General features: G+C 45.1%; 2 protein-coding genes across 2 annotated transcripts; both read right to left on the reverse strand.

Annotated features, from left to right (window-relative positions):
• Positions 1-3,914: 3,914 nt before the first annotated feature.
• On the reverse strand, positions 3,915-6,117 carry LOC120650692 (putative pentatricopeptide repeat-containing protein At5g52630). The gene has a single exon (XM_039927904.1). It carries the CDS (start codon positions 6,080-6,082, stop codon positions 4,004-4,006), a length of 2,079 nt encoding a protein of 692 aa, XP_039783838.1. The 5' UTR covers positions 6,083-6,117; the 3' UTR covers positions 3,915-4,003.
• A 709-nt stretch (positions 6,118-6,826) lies between these two features.
• Positions 6,827-16,948, reverse strand: LOC120650693 (myosin-1-like). Its single transcript, XM_039927905.1, has 23 exons — positions 16,541-16,948; positions 15,698-15,799; positions 15,475-15,618; positions 15,247-15,397; positions 15,138-15,165; positions 14,878-15,043; positions 14,541-14,604; positions 14,423-14,436; positions 14,249-14,333; positions 13,943-14,046; positions 13,710-13,848; positions 12,404-12,522; positions 12,158-12,310; positions 11,990-12,079; positions 11,638-11,715; positions 9,198-9,356; positions 8,895-9,098; positions 8,594-8,799; positions 8,384-8,519; positions 8,036-8,165; positions 7,784-7,930; positions 7,608-7,687; positions 6,827-7,486 (listed from the first exon to the last, which is right to left on the reverse strand). Exons 1-23 carry the CDS (start codon positions 16,946-16,948, stop codon positions 6,827-6,829), a joined length of 3,567 nt encoding a protein of 1,188 aa, XP_039783839.1.
• Positions 16,949-18,667: the final 1,719 nt, after the last annotated feature.

The raw sequence follows: 18,667 nt of genomic DNA on the forward strand, positions 1-18,667 counted from the left end.
CCCGTAGCGTCGCAGCCGCCCGTCGCGGCTTGTCGTGGCCTCCTCTGCTGCTGCTCGTCGGCCGTCGCGGCCTCCTGCGCCGCCGTCGCGGCCTCCTTCTGCGCCGCCGTCGTGGAGCCGTCCGCGCCGCCCGCGCGCGTCCGTCCAGCCGTCCGCTCCGTCCGTGCCGCCCTTGCTCGTCCGCTCTGTCCGCGAGAGGGGGAGCTGCACGTCGCAGCTCGTCTTCCTCTCCCCGTTGCAGCTCGTCCCGGCGTGGATCCGCGGCGCCGCTGCCGGCCGCCCGCCTGTCGCGAATCAGCTTGTTGCGGCCATCTCCTACCGCCTGTGGCAGCAGCACGTCCTCTGCTGCGTCCGCCCGCCCGTCTCTTGCGTGCTGCATCTTCCTGCTGGCTGTCTCTTGTGTGCTGCTGCTGCCCGCCTGGGTCTTCTTCCTTGCCTCCCGTTGGGGCTTTTGCAGTGCGGACAGGGGGTGTTTGTGCGGCTCTGTGCTGCACGTCTCTGTTTTGCATCACCTTGTATTCTTGTGTTGGCCAATTGCTTCTAGTTCATCTCCATATTTTGGGGAAAATTTGTCAAAGGACACCGTTAGAAGTTGTCCTTTGCTGTAGACCATTAAAATTTTGTGGCTTTGCCAAAAGACATTATAATTCTGTGACCATTTGCTGTAAGACACTAGACCACTTATAATATTCAAGTTTAATATGAGGATACTGGAAATGACTAATCTACCCTTCCCTATCTTCTACCTGGGCATGACTCGATTCTACCCCCAACCGGCCGATTCGGGTACATCGTCGCCCTGCGAACTCATCGTCGCTGATGCCGCCTGGAGGAATCCCCGCCGGGATCGAGCGCCGCGGCCGCCGAGAGCAAGCCCCACTGTCGGAATCGAGCGCTGCGGCCGCCGGGAGCAAGCCATACTGCTGGAATCGAGCACCACGGCCCGCTTGAGCGAGCACCGCATGGAGGGTTGTGGGCAGGCGGATATCCTCAACATCCTGGTCGTCGCCTCCCCGGCGTTGATGGTCGCGCCAAGCTGTGCTTCCCTAGCTAGTCCCCTTGGTCCTCGTAGCGGGCTTGCGGCGTTGTTGCCCGAGCTGCTGGTGGACAAGCAGCTGCTGTAGATCCCGCGATGAGCACCTACAGCTTAAGCGGATCACGACCACGACCCCAGCAACGGCAGCAAGCGCAACGAGTTGATGACTAGCAGCCAAGCCTCCATGGAGCCGGAACAGTGCAGAATGATGTGCTCCAATCCAAATCCACCATCGGCGTTGAGCGCGAGAGAGAGCCGGCCATAGCAGCGGTAGGGATATAATTGTCCTGTATGAGTGTTTTGTGACCCATTTGGATAGAAAATATTATTGTACGAGCTATAGTGTCCCCTGGCAAATTAACATAGAATTGTAATGTCTCTCAGCAAAGTCATATTTTTTTAGTGGCCTACAGCAAAAGACACCTTTTAATGGTGTCCACCAGCCAATTTTGCCCATATTTTGTCATGCTCCTGCCATATCGCTGCTGCTTGCTGCTGCCTGCTAGTATCTGCTATATTAGTCTTTTGTCTCATGACCAGCTAGCATCTCTGTCCTCCCAATTCCAGGTGGACAGTCCTCCCAATTCCAGTGTGTCCACCAATGCTAGTGTCTATCCAAGTCCAATTGCATACATCCAGTTCGTCAATGCCGTGCGAGTCCACAAATTCATTGTCAGATCAGTCAATCTTTTTTTTATGGTTAGCTGAGTCCCGTCGATTTAGCTAATCTCGTCATCATCATTGTGGTTGCGGCAATGCCCTCTTGGTCCCTTTCAGAGCCATTTTGCTCCACGTCATGATCAATGACCGTCTATTTGTCGTCATCACATTCCTGTCTCACCACTTGCTGTCTTGCAGTGGTGCTTTCTATCTTTGGCTGGTTTGACACATCTCACTATTCTTGTCAATTTCAAAGTCTCCAAAGCAAGATTCATGTTTGAAGAGTCGACGTACTGGTTTGTGAAGACTTGTGGTATTTGCTGAAGTACGGTTGTGAAGGCAATACCCTCTTGTGGAAAAGCATTTTCTACATCGACAAGTTCAAGAGTTGCACGCTTTGATGACATCTTTGATTTCGGACTTTGGATGTATCAATTTCATGTTTATGTTTGAGTCTAGTGCTTATGTTTAGTCTAGTGCTTAGTATCAACTCTCCAAATGCAACGACATTGCATTCACGTTGCATTTGAGAGGGGGTGTTAGAGTATATGAGTCAAGGGTAGTTTAGTCTTTTCCTATTGTCTAGGGTTTGGGTGCTCATGTACTATATATATATCCCCATTTGGGGCTAGTTAATCCATCCTATATTTCAGCCTCCATTCTTAATCGTAACAATGCGAACGAGCGCTAGCTCGGCTGGTGGGAGTGCGGAAGCGAAAACCACCAGGTCGGGGGTTCGATCCCCGGCTCGCACAGGAAAAAAACTCCCTCGCTTGTCCCACGTCCAAAGCACTGTGGAGCCCGGCCTAACTCACAAGGCGACGGGCCCCCGTGTACGGGTGGGGCAGGGGTTCAGGGGTTTTCTTGACCTGCTGTGAGAAGGTCATTCTACCTCTCAAACAATGCCGTGGGGGCGGTCTCACCCCCGCAGGTCAAGTTTTTTTAATCGTAACAATGATGACTCTGCAACAAAGTGCTGACTTGCAAGATGATGAGTTGATGACACTGCAGGAGAAAGTGCTGAGTTAGTTATACTACTTTATTCTATCAAACAAAGTCACTTCTGAATTTTTAGGCTGTCTCACCTTATTTTAATGGGCAGGAGTAGGGATCATTTCTTACAAGGAAAGGAACCTTTCACAGAAATATAGCCAGGTATCAACCAGGAAAACAGTACATGCAGTAAAAAGCAGCCGCATCAAGCTTTTTCTTTCTTGTAAAATACCCACGTGTAACTTTCACTAATTGGAGTACTGGACCACTGAAAACATGGCTTGGTGAAAATTGATCCCAAAAATGTAAACTTAGCGAGGATAATGATGATATAAAGCCACAGGCAAATACTATAGCATGAAGCAACTTTTCTGTATGAAATTGTATAAATCATATAATGATACCAACCAAGTTTTCCTTTTCCATTCAAGAGCAAGAAAAGAAGTTTTAAGAAACCAGTTTGAAGCCTTTTACCGCTTAACAAAAAAAAGAGCACCTCTGCAATTAACCTGCTGGTACCAGATTTCCATGTTCTGGCAAAAAGTTTAGCCGATAATTAAGAGGAAAGATACAGAAGGATATACATATACATGAGTGAAACAAAGATAGGGCCCGATATTATCATCTTTACACAACAGTTAAAGGAATTCAAGCTCTCAAATCACAAATATGATTATCACACTGCAGTTGTCTTAACGATTTCTTTTATAGCAAAGCATAGAAAACCAATTAATCTAAGCTGTCATATTCCTTTGAATGTTTTCTTGTTAGGTTCTTCTAAGCACAAGAGCAGTTTTTAGGAGCACTGTTTTCATGTGATTGTGCCTCTCCCTTTAGTTCCCTACTATAATTTTGAATACTCATAAGGAAGGTCATTTAAACTTCATTTCCTATTTTACATCCTTAAGAAAAAAGAAAAGCCTGCATGAAACATAAAATGGCATGAAATAGATGAAGACTGAATACCTGACGTTCTGTGTGCCTCGAATTATTGGCATACCTTAGGAGAATGAAACACTTCAAATGATGACTCTTTTTAATTAACTTGGCATTGAATCTTTCATTTACTAAGAATTGGCAAGCAAGTCACTGTTTATTGCAATAGAATCACACCTTTTCTTTTTCCAAACAATGTTTTAATTAAATTTTGTCTGAAAATTCAAAATTGTTATATCTGTTAACTGTACACTCACATGCAGTGGGCCAGTGGCACTGTGACATCAAGTTTAAGTGGTGAAACGATCAGCTTGCAGCAATGTAACAATGCCACCGGCATCCTTTCTAATGCCAACAGAAGCGATGGATACAAGTTAATCACCAGTAATCTCCACAGGAACACCTCCCTTTCACAAAATGGTGGAACCTGGAATTATCTCTAACGATAATATCCCTGCTTTCTACCTTAGATATGAACTTCAACGCAGAATGGCAGTCTGCACAGATCCGCAAATTCTTCTTCACAATGATTGGTTTTGTAGGTGGCATGCTTATCAAAGCAAAAGCCACAGCAATCCTCTCACTGTGATAGCGCAGAAGCCTCTCCTTTGCACTATCTTCTAGGTTAAGTGGCAAGGAGATTGTGTCCGGAACATAACCTTCCTCCTTTATCCTCTCGGAGAGTGCCTCAAGCTTTTTATATATCTGCTCCTGCTGTGGGTGTGACCAATCCTCAGATCCAAAAACATGTGTTTGCTTGTTAGCATCAACCCAGCTAAAACCAGGCAGCTTCTTAATCCTACTATCCCTCATCAACTTCCTGACCGCCTTCACATCCTCCCATTGGCCCAATGATGCGTATATCCCAGAAAGGGATACATGAATACCAGTGTTATCTGGCTCGAGCTTCATAAGATTTTGCGCAGCAATCTCTCCCAGCTCCTTGTTTCCTCGCATCCTGCAAGCTCCAAGCAAGGAGCACCAACCATGTGCATTGGGTTTGACAGGCATCTCACTTATGAACTTTTCTGCTTCGTATAGTCTCCCAGCTCGACCATACATGTCAATGATACATGAAAAGTGCTCCTCTTTAGGTTCAATACCATGTTCATCCTTCATGGAGTAAAAATATTTTAGTCCTTCATCCACTAATCCAGCATGACTGCATGCTGTCAGCAGGCTGACAAACGTAATGTGATTTGGCCTGATGCCACTCGAGGTCATCCTGTCAAAAGCTTGGGTAGCTTTCCAACCATGGCCGTGCTGTGCATATACATTAATTACTGCATTCCAGGCAACCTCAGTGTGGTATCCAATCTCATTAAATAACTGAATGGACAAACTTATGAGGCCACATTTTCCATACATATCCACAAGGGTGGAAGCAACAAAAGAGTCACTGATCCAACTTGTCTTGATCACTTGAGCATGCAGCTGAGTACCTTGTTCGAGCAGAGCTTGCATGGCACAGCCCTTGATCATGCTCGCGAAAGTGAATTCATTGGGCTCAACACCTTGCCTCCACAACTCAGTATATGTTTCAAGGGCCTCCTCAACACGATTGGTTTCAAGATAACCAACGATCAGTGAGGTGCCGGACACAACATTCCAACCTCCACGATCAATCTTTACCACACGAGAGGCATTCTCCAAATCCCCAGTCTTAGCATACATGTCCAGTAGCGCATTCCTCACAGCAGTCTCTAATCCAAACCCTGCCTTAACTATACAACAATGCAGGCTACGACCAAGCCATCCATCCTTGAGCCCTCCTGCTGCACTCAATGCGCTGCAGAAGACATGCTGGTCAGCTCCAACCAGTCCCTCACATTTCATATCCCAGAAAGCCAGTACAGCTGCCTGGAGGCTCCCGTTCTTGGCATAGCCGTCAATCATGGCAGTCCAGGCGACAGCATCCTTGTGCGGCATTTGGTCGAACACCCTGCACGCCTCACGCAGGAGACCGCACTTGGAGTACATGTCCGCGAGGTTGCTCGCGACGAAGAGCTCGGTGTCGAAGCCGAGCCTGACGCCGACGCAGTGCAGCTGCGCGCCGGGGCGCGGGGCCGCCAGGCCGGCCGCGGCGCGCGCGGCGCTGGAGAGCACGAACTGCGTGGGCGCGACGTCCGCGCGGCGCATGGCGGCGAAGGCCGCGAGCGCGTCGCAGTGCATGGAGTTCTGCGAGAGCCCCGAGACGAGCGTCGTCCAGGAGAATAGGTTGGGGCGGGGCACGGCGCCGAACACGCGGACGGCGGAGGCGGCGTCGGCGCAGCGGGAGTACATGGTGATGAGGTGGTTGGCGAGGAAGGTGGACGCGGCGGCCGCGCCGGAGAGCAAGAGGTGCGCATGGAGCGCGCGGCCGCGGCGGAGGTCACCGCTGCGGCCGCACGACTGGAGGAGCGAGGCGGCGGAGGCGGCGTCCGGCGGGCGCGTATTCTGGCCCCGAAGCTTTCCCATGCGTGGCCGGGCCGGAACTTCGAGTTGACTGAGCAATTTTGCTTTCACTCCCGCTGTCTCCCGTGAGCAAGGTTTTTCTTTTACGAAATTTTCGCCTCCTTGGAAAAAAAATCAATTTTTACGAAATCGCTAAATTTAACTTGCACGTTAACAGGTTTCATATTTCTATTGCGGCTTAGAGCTGGGCCCGCTTGTCAGTCACTCAAACATGACTTGACTTCAACACTTTTAAGCTAATAAGTTGGGATGTTAGGATTGTATATGTTACAGCACTGTTTATCTAGCTCAATGGCTGAGAAGAATAATATATCGAATTCATGGTCAAGAACGATACATTACGTATACTTCTCAAAATAGTGCCAAATCAAACCATACATTGTACGAGTATTTACGCAGGCCACAGATGATAGATTACGCGGTGCCAGAAGCCAGATTCCAAACGGCTAATCTACAACCTGGAGAAAGTAAAGCATGGCCGCATGGGAATAGCGGAGCAGTGAGCAACCTCGCAATCTTCCCTTCCAACAACTATTTCACCAAGTAATTACATCACAACTTAGTGGTCCTTGACCTCTCAAAGGAAGCCCTCGTGGAAAAACTACACAACTCGCCCTCCACGGATCACAAATCCAGCACAACACACTGGACTTTCACAGCACCCGTAGAATAGAAACTGTAGGCCGCTACAAACCGCGCTGGCGTGTAAAATACCGGCGCATCTACACATCGCATTCATACATAAATTCACGAATACTTGGAGGTGTTCAGCCTGCCCCACCATTTCCGCTTCACGGAGTTGGGCGACGACTCATTGCTATTCCCAAGTTTGTTCAGGATCACCTTCGTCTCCCTGATGCGGCTGCCGAAGTCCTTCTTCCATGAGTCGAAGTTCTGCTTCAGCCTACGGAGCTCCATGTCTGGGTTCAGGCTGGCATCCGCTTGCCCGGACTTGACCTCAACTAGGAACGTGGCGTCATCAGCAAAGACCTGGCTCCGCTGCTCGAATTCCTCTGCTAGGCGGTTGATGACGCTAAGGCCTGCATTCATTTCCCGCCCGGCGGTGCGTGGCACGAGCTGAGACCCACTTCCAACATGGGTCCCGTTGATCTCCCAGCTCTGATCCACCGATGAGTCCGACATCCTAGGGGTCTCGTCCAGAGCAAGGCTCTTCTTCGCTACTGAAAGGCTTGATTGCAATGACCGCATTTGCTTCTGCCACATTTCCTCCATAGCTTTCATTTTCTGCTCGTATTCTAACCATCGGTTTTCGTATTGCTGAAGCCGCTGATGAAGCATCTCATTCTCTTCATCCTTCTCTCGAACTGTGGCCTCAGCTTTTAATATCCGCCTCTGTAACTCAGCAAGGACTGATGCCTTGATCAAAATTTGGTCACCCTCTGCCTCCTGAAAATATAATAATAATGTAAACATTCATGCGGTTCTGAATTAAATGAGATGGATCAATAGCAACACTACAGAGCATATGACTGCCAGCAGCATAATGTAAGGCACCCATTTGTCATACCTGTTTTGATTCAAATTCTCTTAACACGTTTATCAGATCAATATTGCCGTTACATCTTCGAACAAGATTACCACGAATACCTGCATCAGGAATATTGGAAGCAACATTAACAGTGTGTCAGATTACCTCTTCCCTTCGATGAACTTGTATAGAATAGGAGGATCAAGCCTACATACCAGACTGTATTACCACTGAGGCCCTCCGGATACTTGAGAAATACCTTCTTGCAAGCCAACATCTCACATTCCTCTGCAGAATAGTCGCTGCCCTATGTTTCCTCAACATAGACGAATAAATGTGACGCGCATTCTCACCGCGAATGACTGCAAGAGTGGATCCGGTCCATACAGTAAACTTAAGAGGAAAAATGCACAAAAATAGCAAAGTCAAATATACAATATGTAAAGAGAGTAATTTGGGAGAATTACATGATTGAAGAGCCAAAACTCCTCTTATTCGTTCTCTCGCATGATGACGTACTTGATGCCCTCTGAAACAACTTTGAACCCTTAAAATACCATGCAGAGTACGATTCCGAGTATCTTCAAGTTTGCCAATCTTCAGTTCACAAAATCAAAACGAAATAGTAGCACAAGATTATTTTTACTAAACGCTTTACGTAAAAGGTAATGCATTCATATATACATTAGACATGTACCAACGGCAACATGCGCTCTGAATCAAGTACAAGACACTGTTTGTAAAACATGTACTGAAAACAACAGCTTTACAATGTAGTTATTATACCAGCAAATTGGATAAATAGAACCACTGACCTGACCAGTTCGGAAAAATAATTTTGTGTAGCCAACTTGATACATCTCAGGCAAAATGTTGAACTGATGAAGAATTGCAACTGAAACACTAAGTGGGTCTTGAGATGCAACATCCTCAAGAAGAAGAAAGCCATACCTGATCAAAATCAAGCATTAACTTTAAAACAAGTTGGCAGAAATTTAATTCATCTGTTAAGAGATTCCACTTACCGCCGAGCAAACTTCTGATGAGTCATTCTAGTTGGATATCCAGATCTTGAAATCCGGACAACCTCAAGAACTCCACAGCATTTTAGTTGTTGAAGCACAAGACCTTGTTCGTAAATTGCAGGAAGTTGTAGATTATTTGGTTTAATGCAGCGAATAAAGTGTGGTGTTGTACTTTCCAGTCTCTGCATAAGTTGGAACAGTTGCCCCTACAAAAATTGCACATGTATGGTCAATTAAGAATTGTTCTGATTCATTCAAGGCCTAGCAAAGAGGATACTCTTGTGAGTACAAAAATCTGCACCTTAAACTTCATAGCAACACTTAGCTTTTGAGAATCGGCAGCACTGGATCTATATGGAACAGATATAGAAATATCCGATTGAGCTAGCATCTTAGATGCAAACATTTGTGGCAGAGAAGATTTGCATTTGGCAAGGAGCTGTATGGAGTCCATGTGCAACAAATCTCTATTTTTCTCCAGAAAACCCGAAGAATCATAAGCCACCTGATTATCAAGAATCAGAACTAATGTTGACAAATGGTAAAAGAGATTGAAGAAAAACATATAATCTAAAGTCTAAACAACATATTTTCAGTAGGATACCTCTCCTGCGTAGTGACGGACAGCGAATGCCTTGCCTCTTTCTCCTCTGAAGCAAGAGTTCGAGTTAAGATGTTGCTTAAGCTTGTTTGCAAAAGTAAGATCTGTGGCATTGGGGAAAGTTGATTCCTCATCCAGCAGAGATAATAACCCCAGTGGTTTCTGTATTAAGAACATTAGACAGAAAGCACATATATGTTACTATATATGGTTTCAGATCAAGTTTGCAAGATATACAATGCAAGGCAGGTTGAGACATTTTTTTTTTGAACGAACATGTTGAAACGTTATCCTTTATCAAGTTTTCAAATGATAACAGAAAATATGTGTATGAAATCATGAAGCGTATAAGAAAAAAATCCACAAACACTATGGATTGTCTAAATTTTATTGAATTATTTAGAATACATGGAATATTAAACCAATCTCTTCCCTGGGTAAGGAACATAGGATCCAGTGGGTCTAAGCACAACCTTGTTTTACTTTTATCAATTATCATCATGGTTTGATAAGCCAAAATATAGGTCAGGTCTAAGAATGTCAATCCAAATTTTTTTTGACAAAGCTCTGTAGAACCAACACCAATTTACATCTAACAATGAAAATATCTGCAAAGTCGCGTATTCTGGAATTCATAGACTTAGCTTTCAGCCCTTTGGACACATTTTACCGAATTTTCAATTTTGACTAGTATTATTTTAGTCAGACAAATCTTTACTTTGTAGAGTACACAATATTGGATGACTAGGTACAATAAAGTTCAAGTATTCTTCTGACATTACCATACTTTTCAGCCAGAAGAAAGCAGAAAAGGCAAAGGGTGTGTTTGGTTGTTGGACTAGAGCTAGCCTGGCTAGCAAACTAAACCTGGCCAGCTCAAGCCTGGGTTAACAGATGCAATAGATCATGTTTGGTTGCATGACTTAGCGTGGCCTGAACTATGTGCGACTGTGTTTGGTTGGCTGGTTATAGTGATACGATAACCGTGGACTAGATATGTGGTGAAGTTACCCGCCACCGGATGCAGCTCTCCTAGAAACTAATTTCTTTTTCTGCAGCTCAAGCTTGCTGAGCTTTGTCCGATCTGCATGTAATCCTCTTATATCAACATAAAGGAAGAAATAATCGCTGCATCTTAAATCAGACTATATCTCACTCACCACCAATCGATGAAAATTGAAAAAAAAAAGAATACAAATAGAAGGATTGATGCGACACCGGGAATCCTCCGCCCCCAATTGCGCTCTCAAGGAGCAACAGCTGGTTCGCATCCCTCAAGAAATGGCATGTCCTCCACCAATCAAAAAATCGATGCAAAAATCCCAGTACATGAGTAAAAAATCTGAGCACATGAGCTGAGGAGAATAAAGACCGGACCGGATTGGGATTGGATGCAAGCTCACCCCTGCGCATAGAAGGGCGGATTGCCGCGATGAGCAAACGATGATGTGAGGGGGGCGATGGCTTGTGGCGAATGGGACACGGTTGCGGCCACAGCCCAGAGGGCGCTAAAGCGTGCAAGCGGGGGAGGCGCGGAGCTGCCCGGCGTGGGAGCGAGAGAGAGGCACGCAGTCGAGCGGAGGGAGGAGGAGCTGCCAAGCGGAGGGACACGGAGGATCCGAGCTCCACCACCATGTGCGGGAAGCCGGGAACGCCAAGCTCCGTTTCGGCGTTCGCGCGGGCGCTCCACTGGCCATGTGCGGGGGACCTGCCGCAGTGTCCTTGCAGGTGCTCTTCTGACCGCGCACGCGGGAGCCGGCGAGCTCTGCCGCCGCATCCGCACTGGTGACTGGTGAGCTCCACCAGGTGAGCTTCTCCGGAGGTGAGAATATACCAAGTACTTGAACCAACGAGGCTTGTGCAAGCCTGGCTTGCTGGAAATGCTCGCGACCCGCGTTTCCAGCAAGCCAGGTTCCAGCCCTCTCTCACATTGCTGGAGCCTGGCTTAGAAGCTAGTACAGGGAACCAAACGTCTAAAACCTGCATACCGCTAGCCTGTCCAGCCTTTAGCCAGGCAACCAAACAGCCCCAAAGAGAATACGTCTCCTTTTTCTACATCAATAATGGACTAGCATCCCAGTAGGCAGTAGCACCCACACCCAGCTTTGCTTATTGTCAAATAAAGTAGGAAAACATTTTTCTCCTAAGGGAGTATTGCAGATTTTTTTCCCCAGAAAGAATTGGTATATGATAACCAAAGCATCCATAGAGCCCCATAGAGGGAATGCCCACCTAGGTTAGAACCCTTCGAATCTGGTTTCAGGTGATCCTGGACGACCAGGTTTCGGTACTCTCATACCTAAACAAATTCAAAGCCTGGGAATATCTCCCCCATGGTCGAGGGGAAATTAAAGAAACTGCTACTTAATGACTTTCCAGAATTTGTCGGCTAATATAATCGTTTGCAAGGGACAATGAGTGAAAAGAATGTAGTGGCTCATACTTTCTCAAAGAGATTCAAACAGTCTTGATTGTCCTCAAAATCAACCTTTGCCCAGTCAATGCCATCCTCAACATATTCCTGCTCACAGAAATATTTTTTTTTCTTAGAGAAATGTTTGACGGTATTTTAAAAAAAAATGGACAGAATGAATAACATTTCAAGTTCACTACTTTCCACATAGATAGCACAATTCTAGAACCATAACTCACTACACAGACTTAATAATAGGAATATAGGATGGACATTACATTACAAGAAAGAAACAAAGCTATTTTGAGAATCGAAAACTTGATAACAGAATTGTGACTTGACATCATAGACTTTGCAAGCTAAAACATAAAAAGCAACTCACCTCTTGTTCAAGCTTAAACAAATGACGATTGAAATGTTGTTGTAGCCTCTCATTGGCATAATTGATGCAGAACTGTTCAAAACTGTTCTTCTGCAAACGTGGTCATGTCATGAGTAACCATTTACAAGTTAATATATGATGATTTTAGGTCAAAAGGAAGTACATTACATCAAATGATTCAAAGCCGTAGATATCAAGAATACTGATTGATCGCCCAGTTCGACGCTTGCCAACTGAGAGAGATTTATTAATTTGTTCTACAAGCCACTCAAACAAACTGGCATAGACTGATTTGGCCAGCGCGTCTCTTGCATCAGTAGCCTGAATAAAAGGGGTGGATGCATCAGATATGCAAATTCATTAGTACTTTCAATAACTTGGTTGTTACCTTGCCATTAGTTGAGAAAAACCAACCTGGGCAAGCGTAAGTTTCTGGACAATGTTTTCATTATTGACTTTCATGTGGCGCTTTGACAAAGCCAAATTAAGATCTTCAATACTGCAGCCAAGAAGCTCTGCAACTGTTTTGGAAGCTGCAATTGAAGGACACCTTTTTAATAAAATACAGTACCAACATGTAGTGATACAAATTACTAGTTTGTGTTCGAAATTTTAAAACAGCATCAAGCAGATTCCTCGAAACCAAGAGGTAAGTTTTTATGCACATGCCTTCTGTCAGAATGTCACGGGAAAGCTTATACTGTCAAAGATAAGACAATCCTGATCATATGTCAACAGTTCCATGTTGAGGCTAGACCAGGCAAAACATATGGACTCTAACAGTCTATCGTCACCAAACCTATGGCTACCATTTTTTCCCTAGTAAATAATCTCTGTCTTCTTCATAACAGACTAATAAATAATACTCCGACCATGGGAGAACGCATGGCCCTGGAGGCTTTGCCTTAAAAAAGGCGGTACCAAACCCTTTTTTTTCTCGAACCACGCAGGAGAACTGCGCGTCATTTCATTAAGGTAGAAAAAAAATACAATGGTCTAGACAGACCACACCTGGCACCAATAAAAGTGCTGCTTACAACTAATTACATTCGTGCCACAGGTTATGACGGGAACGACCCAACGATCCCAGGCTTAGGCCAGGTATTCACAGGACCTGCAAGCTCCTGGCTTCAAGCTCTGGTGGGCGGCCTGTCAACTGGAGGCTCTACCAACCAAGCTATTGCTCAGTTCCTGAACATATCAAATAATCAGTATAGCTTTTAAGCACAGGCTACAAGACCTCATAGCTCTAGACTACAGTACAGAGCTCCGCACACCAGCCATTTGACCTTCTAAGGGAAATCGAACATTAAAAAGATAGTCAGTTCGACAATAATTAAAAACACTATTTTGCAGGGCAGAGCTAAGCTCAGTTGGTAGGAGGTGTGGGTGTACACCACCACCATCTAGGTCCGAATCCTATTTGGGTCGCATTTGGGTACCTATTTCTTCTTATTTACAATGCCACTTAGTTCCTCCTAGGTTGTTGATTTTGCTTTTAAGCATCTGAATAAGGTTTTGTGGAAAGGAGCAACTTCAAACCTCAGGATCCAAACCACTAATAAAAAAAAGGTAGACCAGAATCAACAAAATCCAATAAAAGGTACTATTCAAAATGTTGCTAGTATTGCTATGTACTAAAAACAGAAACTAAAGCAGACAATGAGGGGCAAAATTCAAACACTAAACTATTGAGTGAAGATTAAATGTCTTAGTTTACCTTCATCTACAATGATTTCAACATGATTTTCATTATCAATGACAGTGAACGAGACATCCCCAAGCCAAAGGACCGCAGAGACCATTGCCAAAACATTCTCTTGGTCTTCTTTGCTGATATGGACAATGTTCATAGCTTCCTAAAACAGAAAGAAGTCAGCAAATGCAAAAGGAGGAAACAGCAAACACAATAAAGGGTTTGTTCCATGTAATGAGGTATAGAAAACAACATACTGTCACAGTTCGAAACATTTGGGAATCATCCACACCAGCAATTGAATAGCAACAGCTCTGCTTAAGATACTTGAACTCATCCACCTTTTTCAAATTCAATTTCTCTGTATCAAAAGAATTATAAAAAAAATATATAATTAAATCCTAGTTTGTGCAGAGGAACAGAGAGCAGTATGGAGTTGTCATTGAGAATGTGAAGGCATCAATTCTAGCCCTTTCTGATATAGAACAAGTTGGAATGTATTAAAGGACATAATCAGATGTCATCACCTTAATTATGTCTAGATGAATCGATAGATTATGTACCTCTAAGAGACGCAGGTGCACCAGCACATAGCTGATAAAATATATGGTAGGATCGCTCACCAACAGCACTTTGTACTACTCTGGACTGTCATGGTGAAAATATGGCACATTAGACTATTTATTGTAAAATGCTACAGTTGATTTTTTAAGGACAACCATGAGATTAGAGGTTACCTTTTCGAGTAAAACTGTCCATGCAACGGATATTCAGAAAAAATCAGTAAACCATAGTTAGAAATCTAATATGCAAAAGCTAAAGATATTGAAAAGAGGACTCAGTGAATTTGCATACATGTTTGAATCATGGCACCACATATTCTTCCAGTTGTACTGAAATGAATTTCAATAAGCTTTCCCTGCAATTAAGAATAAGGTTTAGTCTTTGTTCCAAACTGCAGTATAGTCAGTGTTCTAAAAAACGTTTTTAAACGTCGTTTAATCTTGGTTAAACGCTGAACGATGGCCAAGTGTTGTGTTTAATCACAGTGTCATTTAATCACAACACACGTTTAATCATGTTCAATCTACGTTTAATCACAAAAAACTCTAAACCATAGGCAAGCGTTCGCCTAGCGTCTAGCGTTTTTTAGAACCTTGAGTATAGTGATGCCCAAAAGAATAAAACTTACGAAACGACTTGAGTTATCATTTCTCAATGTCTTTGCATTTCCAAAAGCCTCGAGTATTGGATTGGTCTGTAGAATTTCATACTCAATGCCACTTCCACCTCCAAGAGAAGCCAGGTACTGCATAGCAATTTTCGCAGTTTCTGTTTTCCCAGCTCCACTCTCACCACTGTATCAAAAGAAGAAAAATGGCATCATCTATTAACATTATTGATAATGGTGCTATTAGAATACCTCAAGGTGAAAAAAGGAAGCTAACCCACCTTATAATTATAGACTGGTTAACTTCATCTGAAAAATGAATAGAACACTTAGTTAGGCACAATGTAGATGTAGAAACAAGATTTGATGTATCAAAATTTGTGGACTGACCTCGTTTCATTTCACGAAGAGCTGCATCTGCTATTGCATAAACATGTGGGCTGTCCATTGTTTTATTTCTATATGCATCAATGTACTCAGTACCATATAGTGAAACTTTCTTGAAAGGGTTGACAGCCACCAAAACTGGGCCTGCTTTAGTCTACAATATAACGAATATCAATAATAAATCCATTAATTCAACCCCATAAAAAGGCAACGCCTCACAGCAATTCTTACATAAATCATGTCTTGGGAGTATCTGTACTGCAAATTGTAGAGTACTGATGGTTCACTTAGATAACTTAGCTGCATAAGATCATCCACTCCATCGAGAATTTCAGGATTTGCAGGTTGAAGACTCTCTGTTTTTAACCTCAGGACCTTAAAATTGGAAGAACGGGTCAAATGAGCACGCTTCCAAGCAATAATATTGTCTCTTATAAAGAAATCTGAAACTTACTTTTCCTTCAGAAACCTTTAGGACGGACTCATCACCAGAGGTTTTAAGGACAGTGCATAATGCCCAATCACCATTCGGAAGCTGACAAAAAACTCTATGCTTCTGCAACACGGATAGCATAGAATTTGAATTGGTATGGTACTCCAAGTCCAAGTTGTTAAGACTAACTCCTAAGTGCATAAACTAGGTGCTATGTTTCATGTACAATATCAGCAGGTGAATGTTCAAACAGGCATACCTGAATTTTGAAATCATAATGTACAGGCTAGAAATCAACTGGCTGAAATCTAAATAACCAACCCAGATGTTTCTCTTAGTTATGACATGCTACAGTTACCAAGGTTTTTCTCACTAAACTCCACAAGGAAACGAAGGTTTTTAACTCTTTGGCGGATGGAAGGCAAAAGGTTGCTTTGAACTAAATTGTAAAACTACCTGGTCACAAGTATTCAAAGAAGATACATCACTTCCTCATGTCACATTTATGCAATTGAAATTGCTAGGAGAAAGGTTTATGACAGATTGTGTTGCACTAACAACCTAGAAGGATAGCATTAAAGAAATAAAATTCAGATCTAAATCTCAAAAAAGAAAATATCAAAACTCTCGTGTCAACTGTAGCATCTTACTTAGCAAATATCACACCTTTGCATGTGCCCAAAAAAATGGTACTAATTGGCATAGCTCGTCCTAGTTCTTGTTTTTCACATAATACTGGAAAACTATTTGCATGGTTTTACCAAATTAATTTCCCAAATGTCTGGAACTCCCAAGTCCCAACCTGTTGTTCGTCACATACTCACATTCCGAAAGCTTCATGAATGAAAAGGAAAAGCAGCTCACCTTCTTAGCGCCATACGAGCTGGTGTCACCCCACCTGGCGTCGCCTTGGGTGGGGCTCGTAGCTGCCGTGGGCGACAGCCGCCTCGGCGTTGCCGCAGCTGCGGAATCCACCTCCTCGCCGCCTCCACCCCTCTCGCCCACCTCCTCCTCAGCTGTTGCAGCCTTGGAGCTGTACGGCGAGTCCGCGTCGTCTCCCTCCAACCACACCGCCTCCCCTTCCTTATCCTCCTTCTCCGCCTCCGCGGCGGCAGCTCGGCGGCCGCCGCCGTTCGCCGCCGGGGCGCCGCCTGACCCGTTCGCCGCTGCCGAGTACCTGTAGTCGAACGGCATGGACCGCGCCGGCTGCAGCTTGCTGGGCCCGTTGCGCGCCCGCAGCGCCGTGGACTTCCGCACGGACACCGACGCCATCGCCTCGCCGGCCGGCCGGCCGGCAGGCACAGCGACCGGAATCACCTCACGGGCCGCAGCGAAACCGCGGCTCCCCGCGGGATCCCCGCCCCGGCAGCCTCAAATCGCCCCCCAGACACCTCCGCCCGACGCGAATCCACGCTCGCGCCTAGCAAAAGACCTCCCAAAAACCGCCCAAAAAAATCCACAGGAAAAACTGCCGATCTCGCGAACAGCCCCACCCGGCGCGCCACTCCAGAAATGGCGAGCGCGGCGCCGCTAGCCCGACCCCCCCTCCGGCACGCCGCACGCGAATCGCGCCGCCGCGGCTCCCCGCCTCCACCAGCCAGCTCCCGTCGCGAACGCTTCCCCTCTGCCTCGCTCCTCTCCCTGTCTCTGTCGCTGGAAGAGAGAGAGAGAGAGAGAAGGAAGGAAGCAGCGGGCTGGGTCGGGAGAAATAATAATAATTTAATAATGGAATTAAGGTGGCCTGCGAATTTCGTGGGGGGGGTGGGTTTAAAAATGTTTAAATTTAAATGGGGGGCAGCGGTGGGTGGAGGGCTGCCTCGCTATCGCATCGGGAAGGTTTTGAATCCGCCACATGGCGCACGTAATTCGGCCGCCTCGTCTCAGACTCCATATCCAGAAAAAAAGCGAGTGGAAGTCAGGAACGGGTGGCTAACGGCCGCCGGGCTCCGCGTTAACGGCGCTAACGGCTACGCCAGAGTGCACGCCCGCCCGTGCTGCTGCAACGGTGCCGTGAATCAAAATGGCAGGTTTACCCTCGGAGTTTGCCGGATTTGCAAAATGCAGTGATCTGGTGGACTTTGAGAGCTTCTTTTTTTTTTACTTCCTCGGCAAAATGCTCCGGAACTGATTTTGCAAGTTAGTACCCCTTCGATCTAATTATAAGCCACTTAGCATTCCTCTTTCTTCAGGTTTTTCAAAATATTAACGTCAGCACATTAGATATGATGATAGTGTAAGATTGATGTTACTAAATTTATCGAAATAATGTACATTCCGAACATGTAATTCATTTTATCTTAAACATCATATTTTTCATGTTGAAAAGGACTTGGAATTTCTTGTGAGGAGGACCAAACTAACACGTTGATTAGCTGGAACCAACAATACCTTTTGGGGATGAGTCCTCTTGGAAACAGTAGAAACAGCGAGTAGGCCATAATAAGCTCCACTGCTCTAGACATTGAATGATTGTTAGGACGTAGATTTAGCTCTCACATGCGAAGGGTCCTAGGTTGGTCCTGATTAATAAGGTACCAAGTACGAAGCTCAAGCCTTGTTTAGTTCGTGAAAATTTTTGAGTTTTGACACTGTAGCACTTTCGTTATTATTTAACAATTAATATCTAATTATGGACTAATTATGCTTAAAAGATTCGTCTCGTGCTAATCAGTTAAACTGTGTAATTAGTTATTTTTTTCAACTACGTTTAATACTCTATGCATGTGTCCAAAAATTTAATGTAATGGATACTGTAAAAAAAATTGGAACTAAACAGGGTTGCTTAGGATCAAAATGATCTCTAGAAACCAGTCTGTCTGGGTACGGTACGGGCAAACTGATCAGTGATCACCTCCGCAATCACCAGACCAGCCAAAGGGCTTTTTCGTCATTACCTCACGGCACTTTTCGCAGGCCACACCACACCCCCACGGCATCGGGCAGAGGAAAGCGAATTTTACGGTCCGCAACGCACCCCACTAGCACGCACGT

Source organism: Panicum virgatum, chromosome 9K, assembly GCF_016808335.1.
Source record: "Panicum virgatum strain AP13 chromosome 9K, P.virgatum_v5, whole genome shotgun sequence".
In the NCBI taxonomy this organism is placed as follows: Eukaryota; Viridiplantae; Streptophyta; class Magnoliopsida; order Poales; family Poaceae; genus Panicum; species Panicum virgatum.